General features: G+C 37.9%; 1 protein-coding gene across 1 annotated transcript in view; it reads left to right on the forward strand.

Moving 5' to 3' along the window:
• The window catches only part of LOC124721530 (protein purity of essence), a 482,247-nt gene that overhangs the window by 130,633 nt on the left and 325,298 nt on the right, over positions 1-26,316 (forward strand). Inside the window, exons 12-19 of the mRNA XM_047246550.1 lie at positions 2,422-2,596; positions 14,340-14,554; positions 14,742-14,865; positions 14,978-15,204; positions 15,317-15,517; positions 16,892-17,064; positions 24,192-24,333; positions 24,667-24,811. Of these exons, the coding sequence (XP_047102506.1) occupies positions 2,422-2,596; positions 14,340-14,554; positions 14,742-14,865; positions 14,978-15,204; positions 15,317-15,517; positions 16,892-17,064; positions 24,192-24,333; positions 24,667-24,811 (1,402 nt within the window). The remainder of the gene's footprint in view (positions 1-2,421; positions 2,597-14,339; positions 14,555-14,741; positions 14,866-14,977; positions 15,205-15,316; positions 15,518-16,891; positions 17,065-24,191; positions 24,334-24,666; positions 24,812-26,316) is intronic.

Genomic DNA, 26,316 nt, shown 5'->3' on the forward strand with positions numbered 1-26,316 from the left:
CAATATTTACAGAGATAATTGTCAGTGCTGGGCCTGATAAGGCCCTTTTCTGTAGGATTGTCGTGTTGCTTCTGGAGTGAAAGGATCAGCCTGTATACAACCGCCCAGGGGACGCCCGAGTATGTGTATTGCATTCACATAGTCTTCGTGGAGGCTTCTTTCTTATCCCCCAACATCTCAGTAACAATGACTAACACTCCATGTGTTAACATCTCAGTAACACATGGAGTGTTAGTCATTGACAGTTGGTGACCGGTATCATCCTTAGTGTTGAACCATCACAGAAGACATAATACAATAGGTGTCAGTCAAATTAGGTTGCCACTTGAACATGTTATGAGGTGGAAACCAGACACACAAGCATTTGTAGTGAGATATGCTGAGAGATTTAAACTATACACCAGACCTATCCAGGCACAATTCATGATCCACATTCACAGTATCATTTCTGCCACTAACAATATCCTATATTCAAAATAATTATAATGTTCTGACTAAAATCTGAATGGTTTCCATTTATTTACATCATTCGTTTTGTGGAACATCAATGATATGAAAGCAAGTGAAACAACTTACTAGTCATACAGATTCAGCAGCCATTGATTGCATAACATGCAGTTTTTTTTTTGTGACACCTGGACACCTGAGTGACACATTCTCTTGAGTACCTTTGTAGCAAACAGTGTTGGTAACAATAGCTGAATTATTTATTGCCCAACTCCAGTGATTTTCTGACACTGGCACTGCTGTTGTAAATATTATGAATGTGTATGTGTATGCCTGTTTTCTGATGTCTGCATATTTGTTCCATCCCTTAGAATTTATTGCAGTATGGCATCTTGGGTTAAATATCAAGCAGTCGGTCAGAAGAGTGTTAGCTTATATCAGTTTGGCCCTTTTAGTGCAAATGTTGTCTTTTACTACTGAAATTAGTCCCATCCATATGATTTTGACTCTTAAGATACTGGGTCATTTGCTTGAAGAAGCTGATAAACACGCAGACAATGGGGAATTTAGAGACAAGAAAAATTTTCTGTGTACAGATAACAGTGATGTAGACCCAGGCTTTAAAGGAACAAATGATGAAAATGAGAAACTAGAAGAAGAATCCTTGGGTGAATGTGGAAGAAACACTGAGCTAGGTCTTGCTTAGATTATAATAATAGCATCTAAAGCAGAATACTCTACTCGTTCTGTGTAAAATATTCTTGGAGTTGTCGTAATTATAATAATTTGTAACTACGGTGAAATATAAATAATGACTTCTTTTCCAATAATATTTCGAGCTGTAAAATTGTCATTATAGCGTATGAAACAGGATATTTTGTACTTATTTTGAATGTATCACCATTGGAAATCTAATAATTGTAATTAACTGGTGCATAAAATATAAATGACGACTTCCTTTGAATAAAATTTTGAGTAGTGTAATCTAAGATTGTTTAGTAGCAATGTAACTTTCCCCCTTCGGTGCTCAAGGGGTAACTACAGATTCCCTGACCAACCATGTATTTCATATACCAAATATTGTTATGATACTACAGATGTTTACAATTTTAAAGGTGTTGTATGTTTTACACCACATCTAGCCAAGATTTGTTAAACATAGCAACTGTGCAATTTTCACATGAGATGTGTTTAATTTTGTAGAACTTGTGACTATCTCTAATAAAAATCGTCGATTAGCAGATCGGAATGTTTGTACAGTCATTCTGTAAAGGAATATACAATGTCAAGACAAAAGATTCTAAAATTATTCTTAAAATGACTGTGATTGATATTAGGCATTCTAATGAAGATAGTCACAGAACCAGTCTCCATACACACATCAAATAGACCTGAAGTCCAGAAATCCCATTGAATGAGCCGGTCTAATTCCTTATACAGTTTCATTGACTGTCGGGGTGTTCCTTAAACTAGGTAATGCTGCTGTGTCCACAATGCTCTTTTTACATATTATTCACACACATTGTGTCAGTGTATAACAGAGAACAACATTATTGCTTCTAGGACTTACTCAAATATATTTCAGTTCTTGTTTTTGAATTATCCATTTAACCATTTTCATATTTCTATGAGGGTACACACCTGGCATATTGTTAGTCAATAGTGTTCCAGTGAACTATGCAATAGTGTGATGGATATTTTTCATGGCTGTTGCTGCAAAGCTTTAAATATTATACAAATGAAGTGACAACATTTCAGTGACTTAACTGGTCTCATACAGATATGTATATAGACTGAAGCAGCAAGTGAAAATTTGTATGAAGGCTGGGAATTGAACCCACCCGTGGTACAAATTTTAACTCACCTCTTCAGTCTATATACATTTAAATATTATGCTTGCAGAAGCATGATACTTTAAGAAATTGTTTCCTGTAATTTTTTTATTTTTATTTTATTTTATTTTATTTTTTTCAGTTCCTGTCATTGGGATTACAAATTATACGATTCCTCAACAAATATATGGTCAATGTAGAAACACCTAGGCCATTGGTACCTAGCATTCAGGAAGGAATTGGAGAGCAACAATTGGCCTCAATATGTGGTATAATTAGGGACTTGGATAGAGAGTCCAGCAAGAGCAGCACACAAGGTGAGTTCCGGTGTTGTTTTGTAGTTACATTTTCGAATAATGTCTGTTTATTTTCCACAATTTCCCATTGACATTATCACGACTTTTAACATTGATTTTTAAACACATTTCTACAAAAGTGCATCATATTCCTGCTTAAAGTCAGCCTTGCAACAAAGCAGAAAATTCAGACTATGAGCAAAGTTGTTGATCATATAAGGTAGCATTAGCGCAGTAAGCAAGATTTTCATTGTTGGCATGTTGGGTCATGGATGCCTGTGTAATAGTTCTGCAGTGTTTGGAAAAACTTCCTTCTGTTCATTGTGTTGTATTAAAACAGCTGTAATTTAATTGCACAGTCGTTTATGTGGATTAACACAACTGTTGAAGATGACGGTCTCTGTAATAGGCATTCATGAATAGTTGTTACTTCCACATGAAATATGCTAATCCGCATTAGGCATGCAGTCTTAGGTTGGTACAACCCGATATCAGATGTAAGCATTCCTCCTCAAGGTGCTTTGTAACACAACAATAATTTCTGCCCTCTTTCTTGCCCAGAACCAGCTGACCTCCTTGTCAGCAGCAAGCTGTAGATTTCATGCCTATTGTTCTCTGTTTACGAAGGCTGCCAACTTTAGTGTTTTATCAATTTTGTGTTTCAAATTTTATGTAACATAATTTTGTAATGATTATGAATAATAAGTTTCACAGTAGGACACAAATATGTTTTTAATGTGGTTTAATGAGCGACTTCTACTTCTGTGCTTTATTTACACCATTGGACACAGTTGGGCCGAAGAGGGAAACCCACATGCACGTTCGTGTGTGTCAGTGTTCAGCCACTGCCTTTGTGATTGATGCTTCGTATACTGTGGACGGCATGTAGAGCTAATTGCTATTAAAAAGAAACAAAAACAATTAACTGATGTAATAACATTTCCCTTGAGACATATGAGTCTCAACTGCTAGTGACACGCTCTGGCTTCAGTATCTACGACTGGGTGACTCATCTGACTTAGCAGTAATAGATTATATACACATACCTTCCTTGTCAATCAGTCTATCAATTAGTGAAAATGCTTTAAAAATCCCTAAAGTAGTTTCTGACATTATCTTTTACTTGGGCAGAAAAACACAGAGGGAAGGCTGTAATTTACTAATATGTTCAGGCACACTACTGAAATAGTGTTTATTCAAGAAAATACTTAGGACAATGTTGTAATATGATAAAGCAAAGTTCCTGCATGATTATTGAATTCCACAGCTGTTGATACTGTTCTTGCCACTGTCTCATAATATGTTCAAGTGTTCTACAGCTTGCATTGACCTATGATATGAAATTCTCTTTCCATGGAAGAGCAGTGATGCATCCACAGATACCCAGGTAATGGTGAGGCATGACTTGTGGATAAATTGTACCCAGAAGTAAGGTTGTGCAGTAATCTCCTATTGAGTCATGACCTGTCACAGAGCGAATGAGTCATGCACAGATAACTCACCAGATTTGACTTTCATTCTTTGCAGCAGGATAATTCTATTATATGTGGGATAGTGTGTAATGTGCAACATCGTTTTGTAATAAATCGCTCCAAAATACTATTTCAGTTCATGTGATGAGTTCTAATACAGGAGTTAAGCATTTTATCTCTGTAAATTAGTCTATACAGACTATTGATACAATGAAAATGCTGAATATAGTGTGCTGATTTGCCCTTTTTCATCAATAATAATTCTCGCTATTCCTGATAGAAGTCGGGAGCTGCAATCATTTATATTGTTACTGCTGCGGAAGTCACCCTTCTTGATATCTAGCCAAAAATAGCATCATCTTGACTGTGAGGAAATTAGCTTCACTGTTTTACAATTTATGGTGTATTTAATGTATATTGAAATTAATAGATATCCAATTCTAACGCCAGACTTATTTGTGATTGGGAGGAGTTGAGCCTGAGATTCTTGTCATGACCCCACTAAACATTGACCAGCTATAGAAATTACCACTGAAAGGGAACCCCAAGCCCACTAATTCAGTTGTTATGCAGGGTGCTGTAAATAGTGATCACACATTCCATTTGCAGAAAAATTTTGTGCCATGTTGTCATACTGACAGGCATTTTTGTGTGATGTTGACGTAATAATACTCATTCTGTATCACGCCAAATAAATTGACTACCTGAATTGTGGCATTTCATATTTATAGTGCGGTAGTGGTCATGAATTATGGCATTGATATTTGCCAGCAAATTTTTGTAACAGAGTGGGATGTGCAATGGTTAACACACTGGAGTGGCATTCAGGACGACAATGACTATTCAATTTGCCATCTGGCCATGTAAATTTCTGTTCTCTGTGATTGCCCTAAATTGATCCAGGCAAACAAAGGGTATGATTGATTTCCTTCTGCATCCTTTTGCAATCAGAGCTTGTTTGCATCTCCAATAATCGTGCTGTCGATGGAATTTTAAACTCCTTCCTTCTTTCATTCAGTAAATTTTGCGCTGTTAGTGTATGCATGGTGTATGTGGAATTGATAACAAGAAGTCAGTACACATTTTACACAGGACCATTGTCATACAGAACCAAATAGTGTTGGTTATGGGGGGCCAGGCATGGGTTCAGAATGTATAAAATGAAATTTCTTCACTGTCACTAATCACCTGATTGAACTCTGTAGCAGGTCAGGTAGGTGAACCGCCGTGTAATTTAATCACCAAATGTCAGTCCCTTGATTTCCCCTGTGGCCGCTCCCTCCACCACCATGTCTTCCTGTTGGTTGAGAATACAGAGAAAGAGGTATAGGTTTCATACTACTTGTCTGAATGAAACGGACTATGTATGAAATAAATTGTTAAAAAGAACATACAGTTTCATGTACAATAGGTTTTGGTAAATGAAACACTTTCAATGTGGATAAGATGCACTGTTGGTTGTCTTTTGAACTTCAGTGATAATGTTCCTAATTTTGAATTTTGAATTAATTTTGAATTTCTCTGGTACTGGCAGTGTTTTAATTGAAATTGATCACATGCAGATTTTTCCCATGAGCCATGAGAAGAAGTTGTCAATGAAGCAAGGCAGAGTTTCCTATTCCATGTCTCTCCATTCTGACAACCAAGAATACAAAGATTTTGGCAGATTTGCATGTTTATGAATAAAATACATTGGATTCAGTTGCTATAAATAACATCAGGTGTTACGTTATAACTTCCATGGAAGATGACCATTACCTGCTTGACACTTGAATACAGAAGTCAAATCATGAGATGCACAAGGAAATGGACGAAAATCGTTTTTTCTCAATAAAGCATGTCATTAAAACATGCTTCTTTCTCGAGAGTTTGCTGGCTGCGGTGGCCGAGTGGTTCTAGGCGCTTCAGTCTGTAACCACGCTACCGCTACGGTCGCAGGTTTGAATCCTGCCTCGGGCATGGATGTGTGTGATGTCCTTAGGTTAGTTAGGTTTAGGTAGTTCTAAGTTCTTGGGGACTGATGACCTCAGATGTTAAGTCCCATAGTGCTCAGAGCCATGTGAACTTTTTTTTTCTCGAGAGTTTCAAATCTCTATCAGATTATGAACAGTTATCAGCTAACTCTGTTGAACAAATAGTGGTCTAATATAACAATAAAAATAATCAATGTTTCAAAATATAATAAAATGTGGATAGATAAAAAAAATCTACTCAACATGAAGTGGCAGGAGAAAATGCACAAGAGATGTGTAAATGTGAACCTGTGGCTCGTCTTCCTGGGAAAAGGGTTCAATGGAAATGAAGAGGGATGAAGGAAAAGGACTGGTTAAGTTTAGGAAATGGGAAGATTTATGGAAAACTCTGGGTTCTGGGTGGCTTTCTCGTTACGCTTTCCATTTCCTAGACCTCACAGTCCTTTTCCTTTATCCCTCTTCCTTTCTTTTCTGCCAGAAGCAGGAGTGACTGGTTTCAAAAGCTCACTTCCACATCATTTGTCTTTTTTTTCCTGCCACTGCTGTTTGAGGAGATTTTTTTTATCTACAATACATTTTACTGTGTTTTCGAATGGTGGTCTCTATGCTTTCTGAAGTTTGTGGTTCAGAACTCTAACTTTAGGATTCTATGGAAGAGCATCACAATTTTTGATGCTGAAAACTAGGTCTCAGTGTCATGCCTATTATCTGTAGCATTTCACCATCTATGCAAGTTGACAGTCTTATAGAAACTGAAATAAGTACTCTATTGCCTCCCTTCCAGGGACTCCCATTTGAGCTCCTGAAGCACGTCCATAACACATGCATGTTATGTGAATCAACCAGTAACAAATCTAACAGTCCGCCTCTGATTTGCTTTGATGTCTTCCTTTAATCTGACCTGCTACCTATACCAAACACTCCAGCAATACTAAAGAGTAGATCACATTAGCATCCTATTCGTGGTTTCCTTTACAGATGAACCACACTTCCCTGGAGTTCTCCAATTGCAGTTGACTATTCACGTTCCCTACCACAATCCTCAGATGCTCATTCCATTTCATATCGCTTTGCAACATTACACCCAGATATTCAAATGATGTGACTGAGTCAAGCAGGACACAACTAATGCTGTACCTGAACATTATGGGTTTGTTTATCCTTTTCATCTACATTAACTTACATTTTTCCACATACAGAACTAGCCGACATTCATCACACCAACGAGAAATTTGATGTAAGTCATTTTGTATCTTCCTATAGTCATAATAGCTGTGCTGTCACACTTCCCTGGTGCACTGTTGATGATACGCTTGTCTCTGATGAACACTCGCCGTCGAGGGCATTATACTGGGACCTATTACTTAAGAAGTCTTCGACCACTCACATATCTTGGAAATTATTCCATATGCTCATACCTAATTTAACAGCCTCCAGTGGGATGCCGTCTCCGATGCTTTCCGGAAATCTAGAAATATGGAATATACCTGTTGCCCTTCATCCATAGTTCGCAGTATGTCGTGTAAGGAAAGGACAAGCTGAGTTTCGCAGGAGTGATGCTTTCTAAAACTATTCTTATTTGTGGACATAAGATTGTCAGTCAAGAACATTTATTGCATTCCAACTGAGAATGTGTTCAAGGATTCTGCAGCAAACCGATGTTAGATATATTGGTCTGTAGTTTTGCGGGTCCTTTCATTTGCCCTTCTTATATACAGGAGTGACCTGCACTTTTCTGCAGTCGCTTGTGACTGTGCGCTAGGTGGTAGATCTGCAATAAATGCAAGCTAGGTAAGGGACCAGTGCTGTAGAGTACTCTTTGAAAAAGCAAATTTGGATTCCATCCGGACCTGGTGACTTATTTGTTTTCAACTATTTTTAGTTGTTTCTCTACACCATTGATGCTTATTACTATGTTGTCCATACTGGAGTCTGCTTGATGCTCAAACAATGGTATGTTTGTACAATTTTCCAGTGTCAGTGATTTCTTAAACGTGAAATTTATTTATTTATTTATTTTCCTATCTTCAACTGCCACCCTAGAGTGATCAAGAAGTAACTGGATGGAATCCTTAGGCCCACTTAGCAATTTTACATAGGCCCAGAATTTTCTCGTGTTCCCTGCCGGATCTTTGGCTAAGGTATGATGCTGGTAATTGCATGATAAATGACTTTCTGCAAATAAATGTTGCAACATTGATATGATACTTTACAATTGGCTTAATATTGCGAAAATATAAAATTTTCAGTGAATATTAATGTACCAAAAGGGATACACAAAATGTGAAGTTAACATATTTAGCATATTTTCATAATCTGATGAACCATTCTGTGCAACTATGAGGTAGCGCTCTCTCTCTCTCTCTCTCTCTCTCTCTCTCTCTCTCTCTCTCTCTCTCTTTAAGAATATTGATGTAATTAACAAATACCAAACTTCTGACAGAAGTTATGAATCCCTTACTGTGTTTCAGTGGGTATGGAAAACATAACCGTGAAATTATTTGGTCCACTAACCAAGGAAATCTCTCTCTGCAGACATTTGAAGCATGTTTAAAAAGAAGGTTACAGATGAGTTGTTTGGCAGGTGCAAATATAGTCAGTTTCATAATTTCCACTAGTAGATACAGAGCCATGTACAATGCTCAGGGTGTCTACAAAAAAACTTGTAGGAACAGTAGCTCTCAGAGAGAATGTTTTTTTGTCTAGAAAAAGTGCCTGTTTTGACACTTTGTCTTTCAGTTGTGCAGCCCCATGTGAGGCAGCTGAGATCAGTTTTGTCATTACATTACATTTAACTTGTTTGAATTTGTCTCAATCAAATCGGGTCAGGTCTTGGGTATCATAACATATTTTATAGTAATGTGGAATAAAACTACACAACATGTACACTTACATGTTTCTGGTATTAATGTACACAGAGTCAGACATAGCACCATTTTCAAACAAAACTTGTTTATGAGCAGTACAGCACTGAAGAGAAGACAGTCCTATTAACATAATAAAATTAAATACATTGTAGGTTCATTCCTCAAGTATCATTAGAATATTTTACAGAATGTTTTCAAAGTTTCTGCCCTGAAAATCATTAACAATTATCTCATAGCAGTTTTGTATACTCTGTTGAGGAAATGAGGTTAAATATAATAATATTTTTAATTCTCTTGTTCTAACATTTCCTGCTGAATTCATAGGCAGTTATTTCAGAAACGTTTTTCTGTAGTGTATCTTGTTTGAAAACTCATATGTATTTTTTTCTATCCCCCCCCTCAAACTGAAGTGATAGTCTCGAAATGTAGCATTGTTTTTGGGTTGTTTCCTGGCGTGACATTACTTTTTGATTATCATTAAACTATATCTGTTCAGTGATTACAAATTTCAGTTTCCCTGCATGCTATGTTACAGATTCTCTTCAAACTGTATGAAAAGTTCGTGTTCTTTCTGTTTAATGTAAAATCCATCCTGAATATGTATAAATAAATATAAAATTAAGTCATATAACAAATATAATTTTACGGTAATACTGCAAGAGATGGTTTCATTCACCTGAATAAGCTCAACACATTCTTTATAATGACCTAGGACATCACAAAGTTCTTCAGCCAACAAAAAGTTGTGAAAAACTATGACTGCAATGCGTGAGTCCCTGTCGGCACTACTCCCTTTGAAATAGCCAAAAATTCAGTATAGGTTCGGGATTAGGTTCTACTACTCGAAATAAGGACTGTAAAGAAGAAATGATGTCCCTAATGTACCTGTGTATAATATGTGGTTTTCCCCTGAAATTAGTCATTTGAAAAATACAGGGTCATCTTACATTTGCAGATTAAACTGTTGCTGCTGAGGTTAATGTTTTTATGTTGTTTAATAGATTAATATAGGTGGTTTTTTTCCCAGATGAAGCTTTGGTAATTGAGGTCATATGCAACTTTATTTTGAAGACTTTGGAAAGCTTGGAGAGGGAACAGTGACACTATCTTAGCTGAGAGCTAGGATGTGTGTGGCGAGAGAAGTGGTGAGCGAGCAACATATTTTGTTGTGCTGCTAACAACAAGGATGTGTACCACATACCATGGCTTTTATCAACACCTATCACACTTAAATTGCAGTGTGCCAGAATCTGTTTGCAGTCAGAATTGAAGTCTGTAATCAGATGATCCAAAGCATTATAAACCCCTACATAAAAGTGTGTTGGTTCAATTCTGGAATGCAATTCAGCAGTGATTCTGCGTGCCGTGGATTCAGCAAATGCTTGATACGTTTCCAGAGGTTTGTGGCATGAGGTGCTTACCCACAGGTCACACACTTCCCGTAATTTATGGGCAGTTGGTTTGTTAGTGTGGAGCTAGTGCCAGATAGCATCCCAGTTGGGTTTCAACAGACTCAGATAATTTGAATTTGATGGCCAAGACATCAGTGTGAGTTTGCTATCATGCTCCTCGAACCGTTGCACCACGATTCTGGCCTTGTGACATGGACACTTATTCTGCTGGAAGATGCCATCACTGGTGAGGAAGACGTCAAACATAAGGGTTTACAGGTGGTCCCTAATAATGTTCACGTAGTCCACAGCTATCGTGGCGCTTTCGATGACTACTGCAGGTCGCATGGAAGGCCAGATGACTGTTCCTCATAACGTAATACTGCCCCCTGTGGCCTGCGTCCACGGTACGCTGCATGCTTCAAGCAGTCATTTATCTGGATGACAGCTTATCTGGACATGACCATTGACCGAGTTTAACAGTAAACGGGATTCATCTGACCGAGAGTATGGGCAAGCCTCTGATCTCTATGTTGTGCACTTGAGGCATGGATGTTCAACTTCTTGCCACCTACTCGTGGTTTCAGCATTCTTCAACCACTTTCCATAGATGCTCAAGACAGTAGCATGCTAACAGCCAACCAGCATTACCATTTCCGAGATACTTGCCCGTAGGCACTGGACTAAAACAATGTGGCTTTGTCACTTATATCAGCAGATTTCCACATGTGTGCCTCTTATCATTGCTAGAATGATTCCCCATTCGTCTCTGCTCCACTCATATACTTCTCTTACTGCGTCATATGCCTTCAGTGCCACCAGGCAGCATGCAACTTCGTGGCGGCCATTGGTCATAATGTTTTGGCCCATCAGTGTACATTTCTGCACGAGACGGTAAAAGTTTACCTAGGGGTCAGTGGTGTACTTCTGTGTTTTGTGCAGCAATGTTGGAAATGCTCACTGGGGAAAAAGAGGTGTGTCAGCTGCATGGCTCTTCACCCCCATGGTGGTCTATGAGGAGGCTGGGCTTGCTTCATGCACTCTCTACAATCCTCCTCAGGCATTGGCTAAGTTACAGTCAACACACTGTAAAAATACATTGCGTCTGTTCTCACTTGTCATTAGTTAGATGAAACTATCAACTCAGATAATGATATCAGTGCTGTTGCTGCTGCTGCTGCTGCTGCTGCTGCTGCTAATGATGATGATGATGATGATGATGATGATGATGATGATGATGATGATGATGATGATCATAATTAGAAGTAGTGGTACTACAGATGGCTAGCCTATATAGTAAGCAAAAAAGGAAGCGAAGATAAAAGTTGATGTAAACCATTACTTTTTGTTTATTTTATTTCTCTGTGTATTATTTTAATTCAGAGTTACAGTAAAACCCTACTTTTACACCTTTCAAGGTACTTGAAAGAATGTGGGGAAAATGTAAAATGTGGGAAATAATGTTTTAAGTGTTAAAATTTACATATAGGATCCCCCCTTACATTTTTGTTGTTTATGTATGATGTACGTACATAATAGGCGTCAAAATACTCATAAAGGACTAATTAATTATCTAATAAAGTTTATCGGCATTTTATGCTATGCTTAGTCACTTACATGTCATTTACCAAACTTTAGCACAACAAATCACACTAAAAATTAGGCATTGTGGAGAGAGCAAACTGAGCAGCTGTCATGTTGATTTATTGGCTTGCAAAGTGAAGACGCCATATTGCAGCTTTTGTATTTATGTTTGCAGCCTATTAAAATGCAGTTAGTGTATGCTACATTAAAGATCTCTCCAAAAGATATCAGTTTTTCTGTAACGTGTCCTGCAAAAAAGATGCCAATGGGTGAACATAATACATTGAATTTATGTAGTGGTTTTTGATTGTGTAATGGAAAGCACTTGAAAAATTGTTAAGTGCATTGCATGTAGCACTACACTGTAGATCAGTCTTTCATCGTACCCTTTATTTCAGTCACTGGCTTCACCAACTCGCAACCAAATTGCAACCTTCAAATCATTGTAGACCTCGGCTAGGACACAGATCAGTCTGTCACTGCAGCTAAAATTTTAGGGGGAGGGTGCCATATCACACTTCATAAAACATTATAAGCCATTTTTTTATGGAATTTTTCATTATGGTTTTCTAGTTCGTAAACACAGCGTACAGCTTTGATATCTACATTTTCAGCAGAAATATTGTTTCTATTGCCTTCACTGCTGCTTTTACAACTGTGATGGAGGGAACACCACTATAGTCATCACTATCACTTTCTGCACTATCATTGTTTTCCTGTATATGACAGTCAATCACATCTTTAACAGATTTGCTTCAAACACTGAAAACATTTATTTCTCAGGTCTTCTGTGTCAGATTCATTTCCTTCATCTACTTGAATGAATCACACTTTTCGAAAGCATTTGGATTTGGTGGACTCCTTAACCTCTGTCCATGCCTTGGTAATATAGTGCAAAGCAGCTAAAATTTATGCTTCAAAAGAGACTGGTTCTTTTCCAGGTTCTGTCAAAGTTAATGCCTTATGCACAATGGCTTTCCTGTAGTAGGTTTTGACCCCATGGATAATAACCACTTCTCTTTACTGTGTTTCCCACCATGACTATTTTCACTTTTGAAGGCATGTGTTCTGTTTGGAAGGATGCTGAAAGACCAGTATCATATGTATTGAAAATATCCTTCAGTTTATGTTGATTTATAAGTTGTTATAATTTGTTATAATCTGCCATTCACTAGCAGTTTTTAGATTTACACTGTCTCCTTTACAACATACAGTTTAGTACACTACATTGTACCACATCTTGATCCTGTCACTCCCCCAATTAGGTGCGGAGAAATCATGGTTTTCAAGCACATTGTCCATGTTCACCACCTTTTCACACATCACACTATTCATAGGGATGTTCAAAGCACATGCTGTCTGAAACCAGTTCTTCGTAATTTCTTTCAGTTCTGTTTATTTAGAATAACCGAGATACTTAATTTTTTTTTCAATTTAATTTGTTCCACTGTTATTTACAATTTCCACAGTGGTCTTTGTTTTTGACAATGGTGTTCCGTGTAGACACAGATATTCCTAAACTCTGTGCTAATGCAATGCATGTTCCATGATGAACTTCAACTATTTCGGGAGAATTTTTACTTTCTCTTCCATCAAAAGGGTTTTCCCACCTTGTTTGGTAATACCTGTATTTTCCATCTTAACATTGCGACAGGATAAGACTAAACTTCTGCTTGAAGGAAATAACAAACAACACCATACTTCGATCATTTATGGAAGGCTACACACAATGCTACACAATACACACAATTAACACTTGGCATGACATTTGATGAGAGCAGCTGTGTGTCGATTGAAATTGAAAAGGGGGGGGGGGGGCAGGCTAACCAAATCACAAAACCGCTTCAATGCCTTTGCTTTAATTGTAACTACAAGTGTGTGGTGCACTATTCAAAAATTACTGTTCGGAGTTCTGCTGCAATAGCATATGTGACTTTCCCACTAGCATTCCGTAGTTACTTCATGTTTATGACCTGTTATTAAACAGTCCAAATTTCACTTGATTGTAAATATGTTGTTATGCATGGCAAAATATGTTACTTAGTTTCTGAGCAACTTATGCGTAATTTGCCACACAGAATTGTGACATGCAGTTATGAAGGTCTGTTTTACTTCATCAAAGTAACTTGTCAGAACAGTCATCCAAATGAGAGATCATTATATATGTCCAGTTTTTACTATTAGTGTCTTTCTCAACAGAGCCAATGCATACACAACTTTACACCATAGCGATAGATTCCAACTCGCTATTGTAGCTCATGCATACCTCTCCCATCTCCAGAATATGAGAACACACTCTTCTCTGACTGAGAACTGGTGGCAAATGAGTGTTTTTCCTTGTTGCATGTAACTAAGAAAATCCCCCAAATGAGCAGCCAGAACTGTTAATGTAATTAATGTTAATTGCCAAACCATTATTTCCAAATATTGAATATGCTTCAGACAACCGTATCTTTACTTGTCTTTCATTTTTACAGAAGATTCTGCAACTGAAACAATATATTCTAATTTGGAAGTGCTGTACAATCGTTTCTCAGGAGCTTTCTCTCAATTCACACATAATATGGTGATGAGCCGCATTCTGACTGACACAATGCAGAAGCAGTTTCTAAATCTTCTGGTGAAGGATCACAGTAATCCCAGCATGTGGCCACTCTTACTACATTGTCGCTCTTTGGCAGTTGTAGCGCAGGTGTGTACTATAAGTTCTGTCATGGACTGGGTATCCACTTTGACTCCCTTATGTCTTTCAATAATAATAATAATAATAATAATTACAGTGTTGATCATGTTGTCAGACTGAAAATATTTGAGTTTTTATTTTTTATTGTCATAATTATTAATGATAATTTTTTGTTGTTTTGTTTTTCAATTTTTAGATGATTATGTTAAAGCCTCTGCAGGAAAGAACAAATGCAGTATTAAATGTTTGGAAACGATTGATAAATACAATAGTAGAAAGTGTCACACGTCCAATTGGTGTGTATGAACCAGACTCTGAAGGTAAGATGTTTCAGTTTGCCACTATATGTCAATGTCTCACTTAAGAACATGTTCCTTATGATTAGGTCCTTATGATTAATCTGAACTGCTTGTATCTTTTCAATATTTGCAGATTTAAACATTGAACATGCTTATGTTCTCTTATATTTGTTTCACTCCCTGAACTTAATACCAAGGAAATCAGTTATGTTAATGACTGCCAGTGCAGCTATTCGTTGTGCTGATGCAGTCAAGCAGCAAATGAGTGACTTGCAAATCTTATATCTTTCAAGACTGATTCTTCTCTTTGAATATCAGCTGAAATATCTGTACGAAGCTCCACAGTCACTTTTGGAACGGGTAAGACCCTGCTGACTGATTTAGTTAAACAGTAAACTTATTTCACCTTTCATTTGCAGGAGACCTGCTTATTTTAGTGTATTAGAAATTCTTGAGTCTTTCATGCTTATAGGTTGACTGGATACTGTTTAGAGCACCAGCTGTTGTATATGATAATAGCAGAAATAAATCAGAGCATGCATTCATTGCTGCTGAAGTTGAAGCAACATTCCAAAGACTTGCAAACCAACAAGATAGCCAGTTCCGCCCAAGATTCTATTTCCTGACCATGCCAGAGGGAAGCAATCAAGATGTACCGAAATTGGATGGACTGGTAAGATATGAAGGGCTAAATATGTTACTTCAGCTGCTGTTTGTTCTTAAAGTTGACTGGAAGTCACATCAGTTTTCTTGAAAGACCACTTCCCTAGTAATGACAACATAATGCAACCTATGTATTAAGTCATTCTCTGTTACATTCTAGATATGACATTTGTTTTCAGGTAATAACCTTCTGTTTAGTACATTATATTGAGCTCTGCCTCTCAAGGAAAGCCCATCTAGTCTACTTTGTGGGGTCCTAGTGGAGGTGTGTTTTCCCTTAGAAACTCTGAACATTCTCTGTAAACACAGGAAAAATGCTTTCATTCGATGTAGTAGATGCTGTTTCAATTTATATTTTCCATGTCAGTATGCAAACACTGTCCTGCAGTGTGTGATGTTGAGAGCACATCTGACGAGTAATTGTACATTACCTGTTGTGGTCTGGCACATTGTGACTCACTGTATTACTGAATAACGTGATTCACATAATTATTTATTGAAGTTTCATGTGGGCTTTCCAAGACTGTCACTAGTTCTTGAAAATTTAATTAAAAATAATAATCAAATAGCACATGAAATTCACTACATCATCATGAAAATGCGCAGATCGTCCGTTTCCCCCCCCCTCCCGTTATATTACCCCTCAAATGTCATATAAATTAATTTGAACAGCGACCAAAAAAAAAAAGAGATTAAAAAATAAAAGGTGCCAAGATTCGAACCATCACCTTGTCCACAACCTCTTGCATTGCGCGAACGCTAACATCTGGACCACAATGACTTCTTATAAGTACCTGCTTCGCACAGGTACATAATAGATGTGTAAAACTTCTCTTGTGATTTTCTTGGAATTGCTGGAGTAGTGCACCTTACTACTTGCACATTATGTTGTTTTAATGGCCTACTAAAAGTGTACAAAGTTTGATGATGTAAATCCGTGGTCCCAGTGTCGTGGCCTCCCCTTGCTAGTTGTTGTTACTGCTGGATGGCAGTATTGCTAGGATATTCTTTCTAGGCTATAAATAATATATACTCATGAAAGTGTACATTTTCTTAATTCTAGAACTTGATCGCTGTTGCAAAACACTGTTAGAGTGTACCAGTGGACCATTTCTCCCAGCTCACCGTAATTAGTGGATGATTAGATTGACAGCAATTTGTTGTTGTGGATTCCTTTCTTCTAACAGATTTGCATTTATTTCTACTATTTGTGGTGGCTACCATAAATTGGGTTACTTGTTTGCTATCAATTCTGGCTTACTTTTTGCTAAAATAATACGCATTTCTTGTTGTACATTATATCAATTAAGTGTTATTTTAAACCATCCTGACACATCAAAATTGATACAAAATATTGATATTTCTTTTTGTTTTTTGTTTATAGGCATGTAACTTCATTGTTGGTTCACCTGGAAAGTGGAGTTATGACTCTCTTTTGAATTCAGTGATTGAAATTCTTAATGTAGCTGATCAGTTGTGCCCAGCAATGAAACGGGAGAAGGAAATGTCTGTTATTGGACATTGTTCAGTGAGATATTGCTTCACTGTCTGCTGGAGGTAGCTATACTAGATCAAATTCCTTGTTATAACTTTTACTAGGATTATTTTAAGTTAAAAGATGGTGAAAGGGATGATTGAAAGGACATTGTGGGGACAAGTAGAAAAATTAACATGGTGTTAGGTAACCTGAGCCTTACTCTGGGGATCTCTTGAAGACTAGTCAGTCGGATATGGAAATAATCAAGGACATACATTTCATTTAAGTGCAGTGCAAGTATGAAGTATTGTGGTGTTGCAGAACTGGAATTAGTTGTATTATAATGTAATACTTTAATATAATGGAAGGAAACATTCCACGTGGGAAAAATTATATATAAAAACAAAGATGAGGTGACTTACCGAACAAAAGCGCTGGCAGGTCGATAGACACACAAACAAACACAATATTTTGTATGTGTGGATGGATATGTGCGTGTGTGCGAGTGTATACCTGTCCTTTTTCCCCCTAAGGTAAGTCTTTCCGCTCCCGGGATTGGAATGACTCCTTACCCTCTCCCTTAATACCCACTTCCTTTCGTCTTCCTCTCTCCTTCCCTCTTTCCTGATGAGGCAACAGTTTGTTGCGAAAGCTTGAATTTTGTGTGTATGTTTGTGTTTGTTTGTGTGTCTATCGACCTGCCAGCGCTTTTGTTCGGTAAGTCACCTCATCTTTGTTTTTATATATAATGTAATACTTTAAGTTTATATGTCATTGTGAAGACACTCTTCAATTGATGATGAGTTGCCCAACAATGTTTTTTGGAGGTTATAGTCAAGGTCATTTTCCTTCCTAATATTACCATCCTACATCGTACTACTGCAGGATGTTCCAGTACTAACACCAAATACTTTTTATAACGTGTTACCCTGTAAGCAGCCCAAGTTTGCCGAAAATTGTTCCATAACTCATTATGGTGTAGAAGATCTAGAATAAACTTTGTTTTATCATTTTAAAATAAATCATCATTGCTGAAGGTGTAGTTGAATGGAGGCATTTGATTAATTCTGGGGTATGGGTTTTCCTAAATGGGTTGTGATCTATCTGTAGTCCCGAAACTGAACACTATATGCAATTTGTATGTCATTGTTTGAATGGACTTTGGTCATGGGTTGTGGAGTTCTGTGAGAAGTGTTGACGTATACATTATTAGTTTTATAAAAAATCTGGTAAGATCCACTTGCCTTGAATCATTTGCTGATGTTTTCAAATTTTTTATTAGCTCCACTTAGTGAGAGGACTAGTACCTCTTACTTAAGTCCTAAATTGGTATCATCTGCAGACAGAAAGGATATGGATTCTTCTGACAGTGCAAGTGGAAGGTTATTTACTGCCTACTGCCTATTGCTACATAATTAACATGAAACTGATACTGCTTTTGATCATTCAAATAAAATTAACTTCTCTGGATCTGCTGTGTGTATACATAATACTTTAAAATAATTTTTGATTTATTGATTCTAAATCCTTTGTGTGTAGAGAGAGAGAACCTGTTGACAGTCCATTTTGAAGTCTGTTTGTCGCTAATAATGTTTCTCTTCTTGACAGTACTGAGATGGGCCAGTAATTGTTTACTTTTGCGTTATTTTTTTTTCTTAATTTTCTTTTATTACTCTTCAGGTTTTCTACTTCGTGTTTATATCATAAATAATTATATTTAATGTCAGGGTTTTGGTTTCATGATCTAAGAGAAAATTATCTGTAGAATTGAAGCTATGGCCATATCAGTATGATCATAACAAGAATGTAAATAGAAGTGTTGCTGGTTCCCATAATGCTGATTTCAAATTGTGTGAGATGAGTTAAATAATATGAATTGGCAAAGGATTCCAGTATGGCTCTAGAATAGGTCTGCCCTAAAAAAATATAATTTAAAACTTTGCTGTAGTCTGGTAAACCTTCACAGTACATCCATATTGGTTTAACCCTTTCGTGACTATGGTCATACATGTATGCCCAGCAGTTAGTGCCCAAATGGCTTTGAATGCATTCATTTAAACCTGGCAGGTAGAACTTTCAGACAGCTATAGGCATTTATGTAAACCCATCAGATAGGAAGGTCTGGTGGCTAACGGTATTCATGTATGCCTGGGCATGGGAGCAGGTAAAAGTGCACAATAGAATGGCAACACTCTGCTTTCTGCATTTCAACATTCCTGCCAACTCTGCCATTGTCTTCTCTTATTTGTATTGTCAGAAAGTGCTACAGTATACACCTGCTCTTATCTCCTTTCTGCTTAAGAGTCAATCTAGTAGATAAAATTTGATTTCCTGACCTACACAAGACAAATGTCAGCAACATATATAATCTGAAGGGAATAAATTATCCTAATGAGCATACGTATCAAATATTACAAAAGGAGAACAGAGCAGTAGATACATGCAGATTCTCACCAACATTCGCAGCCATGTAGAACAGAAAATGGCACACATACATGGCCAAGTAAATGTAATTTGATTTCCTATTTTTCAAAGTACACACACACACACACACACACACACACACAGTGTGAAAGGGCATGAATTATCCTACAGAACTGCCATATTGGATGGTTAATAAAGGTGAACAGGGGAGCAAAATATGTGCCATTTCTCATCAACACTTACTGTCGTGTGGAACACAAGATGGTCCCAGTTTTGCAGGTCTTCACTAGGAACTGTTCACTTTTAAAACTATATCTTGAAAATTCTTGTCATTTTTCGGAAATAACTTCCTCAGCCAGGATGAATTTACAACAGAAACCATGTGTTAGTTTTGAAGTTCTCTTTCATCGTTATCAGAAACTGCATCCACTGTGACCACACATTGTGGTACTGATTGTTCTATAAGGTAGTATTGAAGAGTGGTTCTATGTAAGCTGGAATTTGTGGTTAGTCCACAGTGGCTGTAGCCTGCAGCAGTTGTGTGGCTGTGTAACCCACCTGCTGGTGAGGTGCACAATACGTTCACCCTTTTCAACCGGCTGGCAAGACAGGATGCTTGGTCCTTGCAGCCATGAAAGGGTTAATGTAGCACATCTTTGAGTGCCATCGTTTTGCAATATTAAATTTAAAGGAATTTAATTATATTCTACTTCGTTTTACTAACCAGACTGTAATTCAGTTTAGCTGCTGCTTTTAACTGTTAGTTGAATGCAGGCAATAATGTACTTACATTACCATCTATTTTCTAAGATGATCAGTTGCAGAGATTGAATCTGATAGTTGATGTAATAAATCATGGTGATCTAAATGGAAGATTGGAAGTGAGTTGTGTGTGTGTGTGTGTGTGTGTGGTGTGTGTGTGTTACATTGGTGTATCGTAAGACACATGAATGTAATGTAATCGTTAGTACTGGGGGGGGGGGGGGGGGGGAGAGAGAGAGAGAGAGAGAGAGAGAGAGAGAGGAGAGAGAGAGACAACCTCTTTGTCAGTTTCCATACTTAACCGATCGTTGTTATGAATGATGCTGAGTTGATGAAGAAACTCTATTAATAATCTTTTCCATGAGACCACACTATAAAAATGTGGTTTCACGGCAGCTGATTCAAGTGTTCTCTCCTTGAAATCCTCCATAAAAAGGTGGCCAGTAAGGGAGACAAAGGATGTCCATGGTCATGCCGTCAATCTGTTCAAAATATTCTTTGTTGAAATAAAATAGTTCAAGGAAAGAGCATGCCCAAAACAAACCAGTGACGTTCTTCATCTGAAACTTATTACTAATTTGTGCCAAAGAATTTGCAAGCGGGACTCTTGTAAAAATTCCCACATCAAGGCTAACTAAACAATCCAGACTGCACGGAAACAGAGCCCTCAGGCTGTTGATACAGTCATCTGAGTTAAGGTCTGAGCGAAAAAGCTAGGCGTTTGGCTAAACTGTATGAGCTCCATTGTTGCTCACTGTTGGATGTAAAGGTAGAGCTGTGAGTTTTTGGAAGGCCATACAGTCTTCGTGGTACACAAACATGTGGCCTTAACATCCTGATGAACTCTTGAGATTAGAAGGAATTCTGGAGTGCAGGAGTTTCTGTTTCACACATCCTGTTAGGTCGTAATCAGTGCCTCCATAGGTAGAATCACTTAGTAGTCCATATATCCTTGTCATTGTACAAATTAAGAGGTAATGAATATGTTTACTTTCCTTTGTCAGCCTTCAGTACTACATCAGAATCCTTTTGTAGATTTCGTAAGTACTGCGTTTTGTGCAGAGGCTGAGTTACTATTTTGAGGAACAGTTTTCAAAAAAGTGTGGCAAGTTTCCTGTCTTATTTGTTTTTGCAACATTCAAAGGAAGGTGTTGTATGGCTTCTTCGACACTACTCGCAAAACTTATTAAAGGTGGTGCTGTAGGTGTTGGTGCAAAATTGAATCACTTGCTTAATACATACAGCAGACCATTGTCCAAATTTTTCTCTGTGAAATTGACAACAGAATGTTGAGCATTTACTCTTTGTTGTGATGTGTGGCAACAGGTGATCAGATTTTGATATAATAATAAGTAGTTTTGTGAATGGTGTTGAAAAAGCCATACAACACCATCTTTTGAAAGCTGTACTTACAGTTTTTTCATTTTTTGATTATGTAAAATCTCTCTTTATGTGACTGTTGTTACTGTTTTTTGTGCACACTGAAGGCTTTGTCTTCATTTTATGAATGTAGGAATATCAAGAGTAGTACACCATGAAATATGTTTCTGTATCACAGTATATAATAATAAGTATGTTATAAATGTGTTATATGAAGCATAGCTACAGGATTAAACAGCTTTTATTTTTGTAAATTCCAGTATTAACAACACGTTTTTATGGTATCTAAGCCACAAACATTTCTCTCAAATTATACTGATTAACTATGTTAGTTAATTGACAGTTCCTTTCTTGACTCATTTATGATGCTTAGGTTGGTTTTTTGTGGATTGATATATTTATTTTGATGTAAATTATTTCACAAAATATGTCTTAACAATTTTATGGTATGCTTTCCCCTCTTCCTGCCTAGGCTGATTGTTTCCTTTCCTGTTTCACTATGCAATGCTTTGCAGGCAATTGTAACTGCATTTCGTAGAGATGAAGTGATGGATAATTCCATATACAGTTCAATATATCGGTAGGAGACACCACATTTAACTTGGTTTTATAATCTCTGCAGCAGTGTAGTTCTCTGTTGTAATACAGGAAGCAAAAGGCTATTTACAACTTGTACAGAAACTAGGCAGAAGTTACAAGAGTCGAGGGGACATGAAAGGGAATAGGTTGAGAATGTAGCGGGCAGGTTTGTATTGTAATCCCCATGTTGTTCACAGTCTGTACATTGAGCAAGCAGTAAAGGAAAGCAAAGAAAAATTTGGAGAAGGAATCAAAATTCAGGACGAAGAAATAAAAACTTTGAGGTTTGCCAACGACATTGTAATTCTGTTGGAGACGGCAAAGGACTTGGAAGAGCAAGTGTTTTGAAAAAGAGGATGTAAGATGAACATTAATAAAAGCAGAACAAGGGTAATGGAATGTATTTGAATTGAATTAGGTGATGCTAATGGAATTAGAGTAGGAAATGGCACTCTAAAAGCAGCAGATGAGTTTTGCCATTTGGGAAGGAAAATAACTGATGAAAGTCGAAGAAGAGAGGATATAAAACATAGATTAGCAATGGCAAGAAAAGTGCTTTTGAAGAAGAGAAGTTTGTTAACTTTGACTATAGGTTTGTGTGTTAGGATGTCTTTTTCTAAAGGTATTTGTTTGAAGTGTAGCCTTGTATGGAAGTGAAACATTGGCGATAAACAGTTTACACTAGAAGAGAATAGAAGCTTTTGCAATGTGGTACTACAGAAGAATGCTGAAGATTAGAGTGGTGGATTATGTAACTAATGAGGAGGTGCTCAGTGGAAATTGGAAGAAAAGAAATTTGTGTTATAGCTTTACTAATATATATAATAATCAGTTGATAAGACATTTTTGAGACATCAAGGGATCATCAGTTTGGTATTGGAAGGAAGTGTGGTGGGAGGGGAGGGGGGGATAAAAATTGTAGAGGGTGTGGTGGGAGGGGAGGGGGGGATAAAAATTGTAGAGGGAGATCAAGAGATAAATACAGTAAGGCAAGTGCAAATGGATGTAGGTTGCAACAGTTATTTGCAGGTGAAGAAGCTTGCGTAGGATAGGGTAGCATGGAGAGCCGCATCAGACCAGTCTTTGGACCGAAGACTGTAACACACAACACATTGTATTTATTTTTATTGCAGTTCATGAATATAGCTGCTATGCAGGAGCATCTACACAAGAACAATCTACATAGGAAATATTGAATGTCTAATATGGTTAGCAATATTAAAATCCATGCACTAGGTCATGGAAGGTGTACTTCGTTGATTCCATAAGAAATGAAAATGTTCTGCTGACTTGTTTGATTCTTACATTAAAGCTTCTTTGTTCGATTCTGATCCTCCTGTATGGAGGGCTTAGTAATAGTTAAACATGGTGCAGAGAAGCAACTGAAAGAGTTTAAAACAAATAAGTTGCCAGTTCTGCTTTGAATTCCTGTATGATTTTACAGGGAGTACTCTACAGCACTGCCCTGTAGGTTTGAACAACACACAAGTATTATGGAGATGCTTGGAGGAAGGTGATGTTCTTTTTGAACAACACTATTGAGAAAATTTGGAGAATTGGTATAATGATTCTGCTGCTGTTGACGCAAATTTTGTGTATGGATTGCAAAGACAAGATAAGAGAGGTTAGGGTTTGTACGGAAGCATATAGATGGTCATTTGTATGTCGTTCTGTTTGCTAGTGGAACAGGAAAGAAAATGACTTAATAGTGGTAGAAGGCCCACCATGCACCATGTGGCTTGCAGAATATGCATGCAGTAGTAGATCACAGTGTTCATTTTTGCACGAGTACTTGGAAAATGTAATACATTTTGAAGTCTTTTGACCTATTATTGCCTTCCAAAATAAGTCTATTTGAAATTAACTCCCCAACCCCAACCCCCACCCTCCCTCTCTCTCTCTCCCTCTCCCTCTCTCTCTCTCTCTCTCTCTCTCTCTCTCTCTCTCTCTCTCTCTCTCTCTCTGTCTGTCTGTCTGTCTGTCTGCATGCGTGCGTAGGGGAAGGAGATTGTTGTTGTTTCCCTTGTGGTGAATATTTTTTACCTAGTGTTGTTGTTTCCAGGATAGTTCAGATGCTGCCACCATCTATACAATTTATGGAGAGATTAACTAGAGCACAAGATAAATGTTGTGCTTCTCATGGACTTCACCATACGTTGTGGGCACCACGTTTGAGCGCACGGAACTTTAATACATGGATACTGGTATGATAAAATCCTCAATTTATTACAAGCAACCATTTTTTTTCCATTGACTTAACTATAGTGCTGTTAATGATAATTTCAGCATGGAATTTGAGGGGGGGGGGGGGGGGGGGGGAGGAAGTTAATCATTTTTATTTGAGAGGTTAGCATTACACCATAAAAGGATCCTAGCGTAGAGCAGACAGTTTGTGTGTGTGGGCACGGGCATTGCTTTAGTGGCCTACATTAGAAGCAACCTTGACAATTTTCACATAGTTTTATATCTGTATTGATCATGATGTTTTTGATAGTTTCTGAATTTCCACTTCCACATCATTTTTATTTTATTTCCAGGAATACCTTCTGAAACAGACAGCAAATGGTCAAATTTTGGAAGATGTTATTCAAAATGTAAATGTAAACATGACTACAACAAAACTGGATATTTCACTTGTGAAAGAATTTATTGCAAGATTTACACCCAAAGTCACTAATGCAAGTAAGTTATTCACGCAAAAAAATCATTTGTGTGAGTTTTGGTAACTTTTTTTTGCTAATATACTTTTACATAATATACTTCTATATTTCATCTTTAATTTTACTTTTCAACACACAATTGCTACATCTTGCCACTCCCTAGTTTTTGGTTAAGTCAGTCTATCTTTCTGGGTTTATGCTTGTTGGGCTCATTATAATTTTTCTTACATTCCTGTTTCTATTTGTACATTATTTATTCCTTTCTCAGTTCACTATATGCTTCTTGTTATGTTTTCTACCATTTCACTGCGTCTTGTCAGAAATCCTTTTGAAGATTTTTGTCTCTGATAAGTGCCTAGTTTCACATTCACTAATCTGCCCGCACATGTGCCTCCAGCTAACTCGCACAAAATGGAACCTTCCCAAATTTACACTGTACCATGTTTTAACTCTGCCCAGGTACCCAAGTAATTGCTTATGGTGTTATTAGTTATCATTTTCTTCAGATAGTCAGCCTTCTCAATGGTTTTTCCACTATGCTGTTTCTTAGATGTGTTAACAGTCCAAAATGGCGTCACTGTTTTAATGTCGCAGAGAATGTATAGTGACCAGAATAGTACAAGACCAGGAATGACTCAAGTACTAGTAAAAAGAGCCTGACCTGCCAAGGGACTCGCAGTAAGTCTCCTGAGAGTAAACAAGTGGGCAACAAGGAGAGGAAGACATACGATGGAGACAGCATACCAGAGTACAAAGGCTAGCAAGTAAACCCAATGATATGCTGGGAGAGCAGTACAGTAGTGCATAGAAATCCTGACTGTCTGCAGAGCTGCTGCGCTGCTGGCTTTAAAGGACAGCTGCAGGTGCTCCTAGGCCAGCAAGATGGGCATGTTCTGGTGGTGGCACTTGCATCAATGACACCAGTGTCCGCAGAGGTGCTGCACGGTCTAGTGGCTGTTGTCGAGTTTCATACCCTGTGGTGGGCCTTCAAGCTCACCCAGCCAAGATACTAGATCCCTTCCCCCTGAAATGGGCACATAGGGCTGGAAGTGCTTTGGACAGTGCATGGGAAGGCGAACTGTTGCATGGGTGGAGTCTTGGCACAGAAACCCACTGGCCTGTAGAAAGGAACCAGGGCATCTGGCAATGTGCTGGGGCACTGTGGTATGGGCAACAATGTTGTGGGTGGTGATGGACAAGAGGGTGAAGTGTGCTCTGAAACCACCACCTCTATGCCTACACCTACAGGAACTGCCTCTGGTGCTCTGGAGCACTATTGATACCTGTGCGGCTGTGGGAGCAGGAAGGGCAGGCGTTCCAGGGCCGACCAACTGTGCAACTGTGATGCAATTGGTAGGCACAGGCAGAGATGGTTGATATGCTGGCTCTCCAAAACCCTTGGAGTGTCCACTGTTGCAAGGCATCACCCATGGGTGGCAGCAACTGTGGCCTGCACCCATTAGCATTTTGCCCCATATTACCCTGCCCACAGAGCTGAACCCAGCAGAAAGCACCTGGAATGTCGAA

This window comes from Schistocerca piceifrons, chromosome X, assembly GCF_021461385.2.
Source record: "Schistocerca piceifrons isolate TAMUIC-IGC-003096 chromosome X, iqSchPice1.1, whole genome shotgun sequence".
NCBI lineage: Eukaryota > Metazoa > Arthropoda > Insecta > Orthoptera > Acrididae > Schistocerca > Schistocerca piceifrons.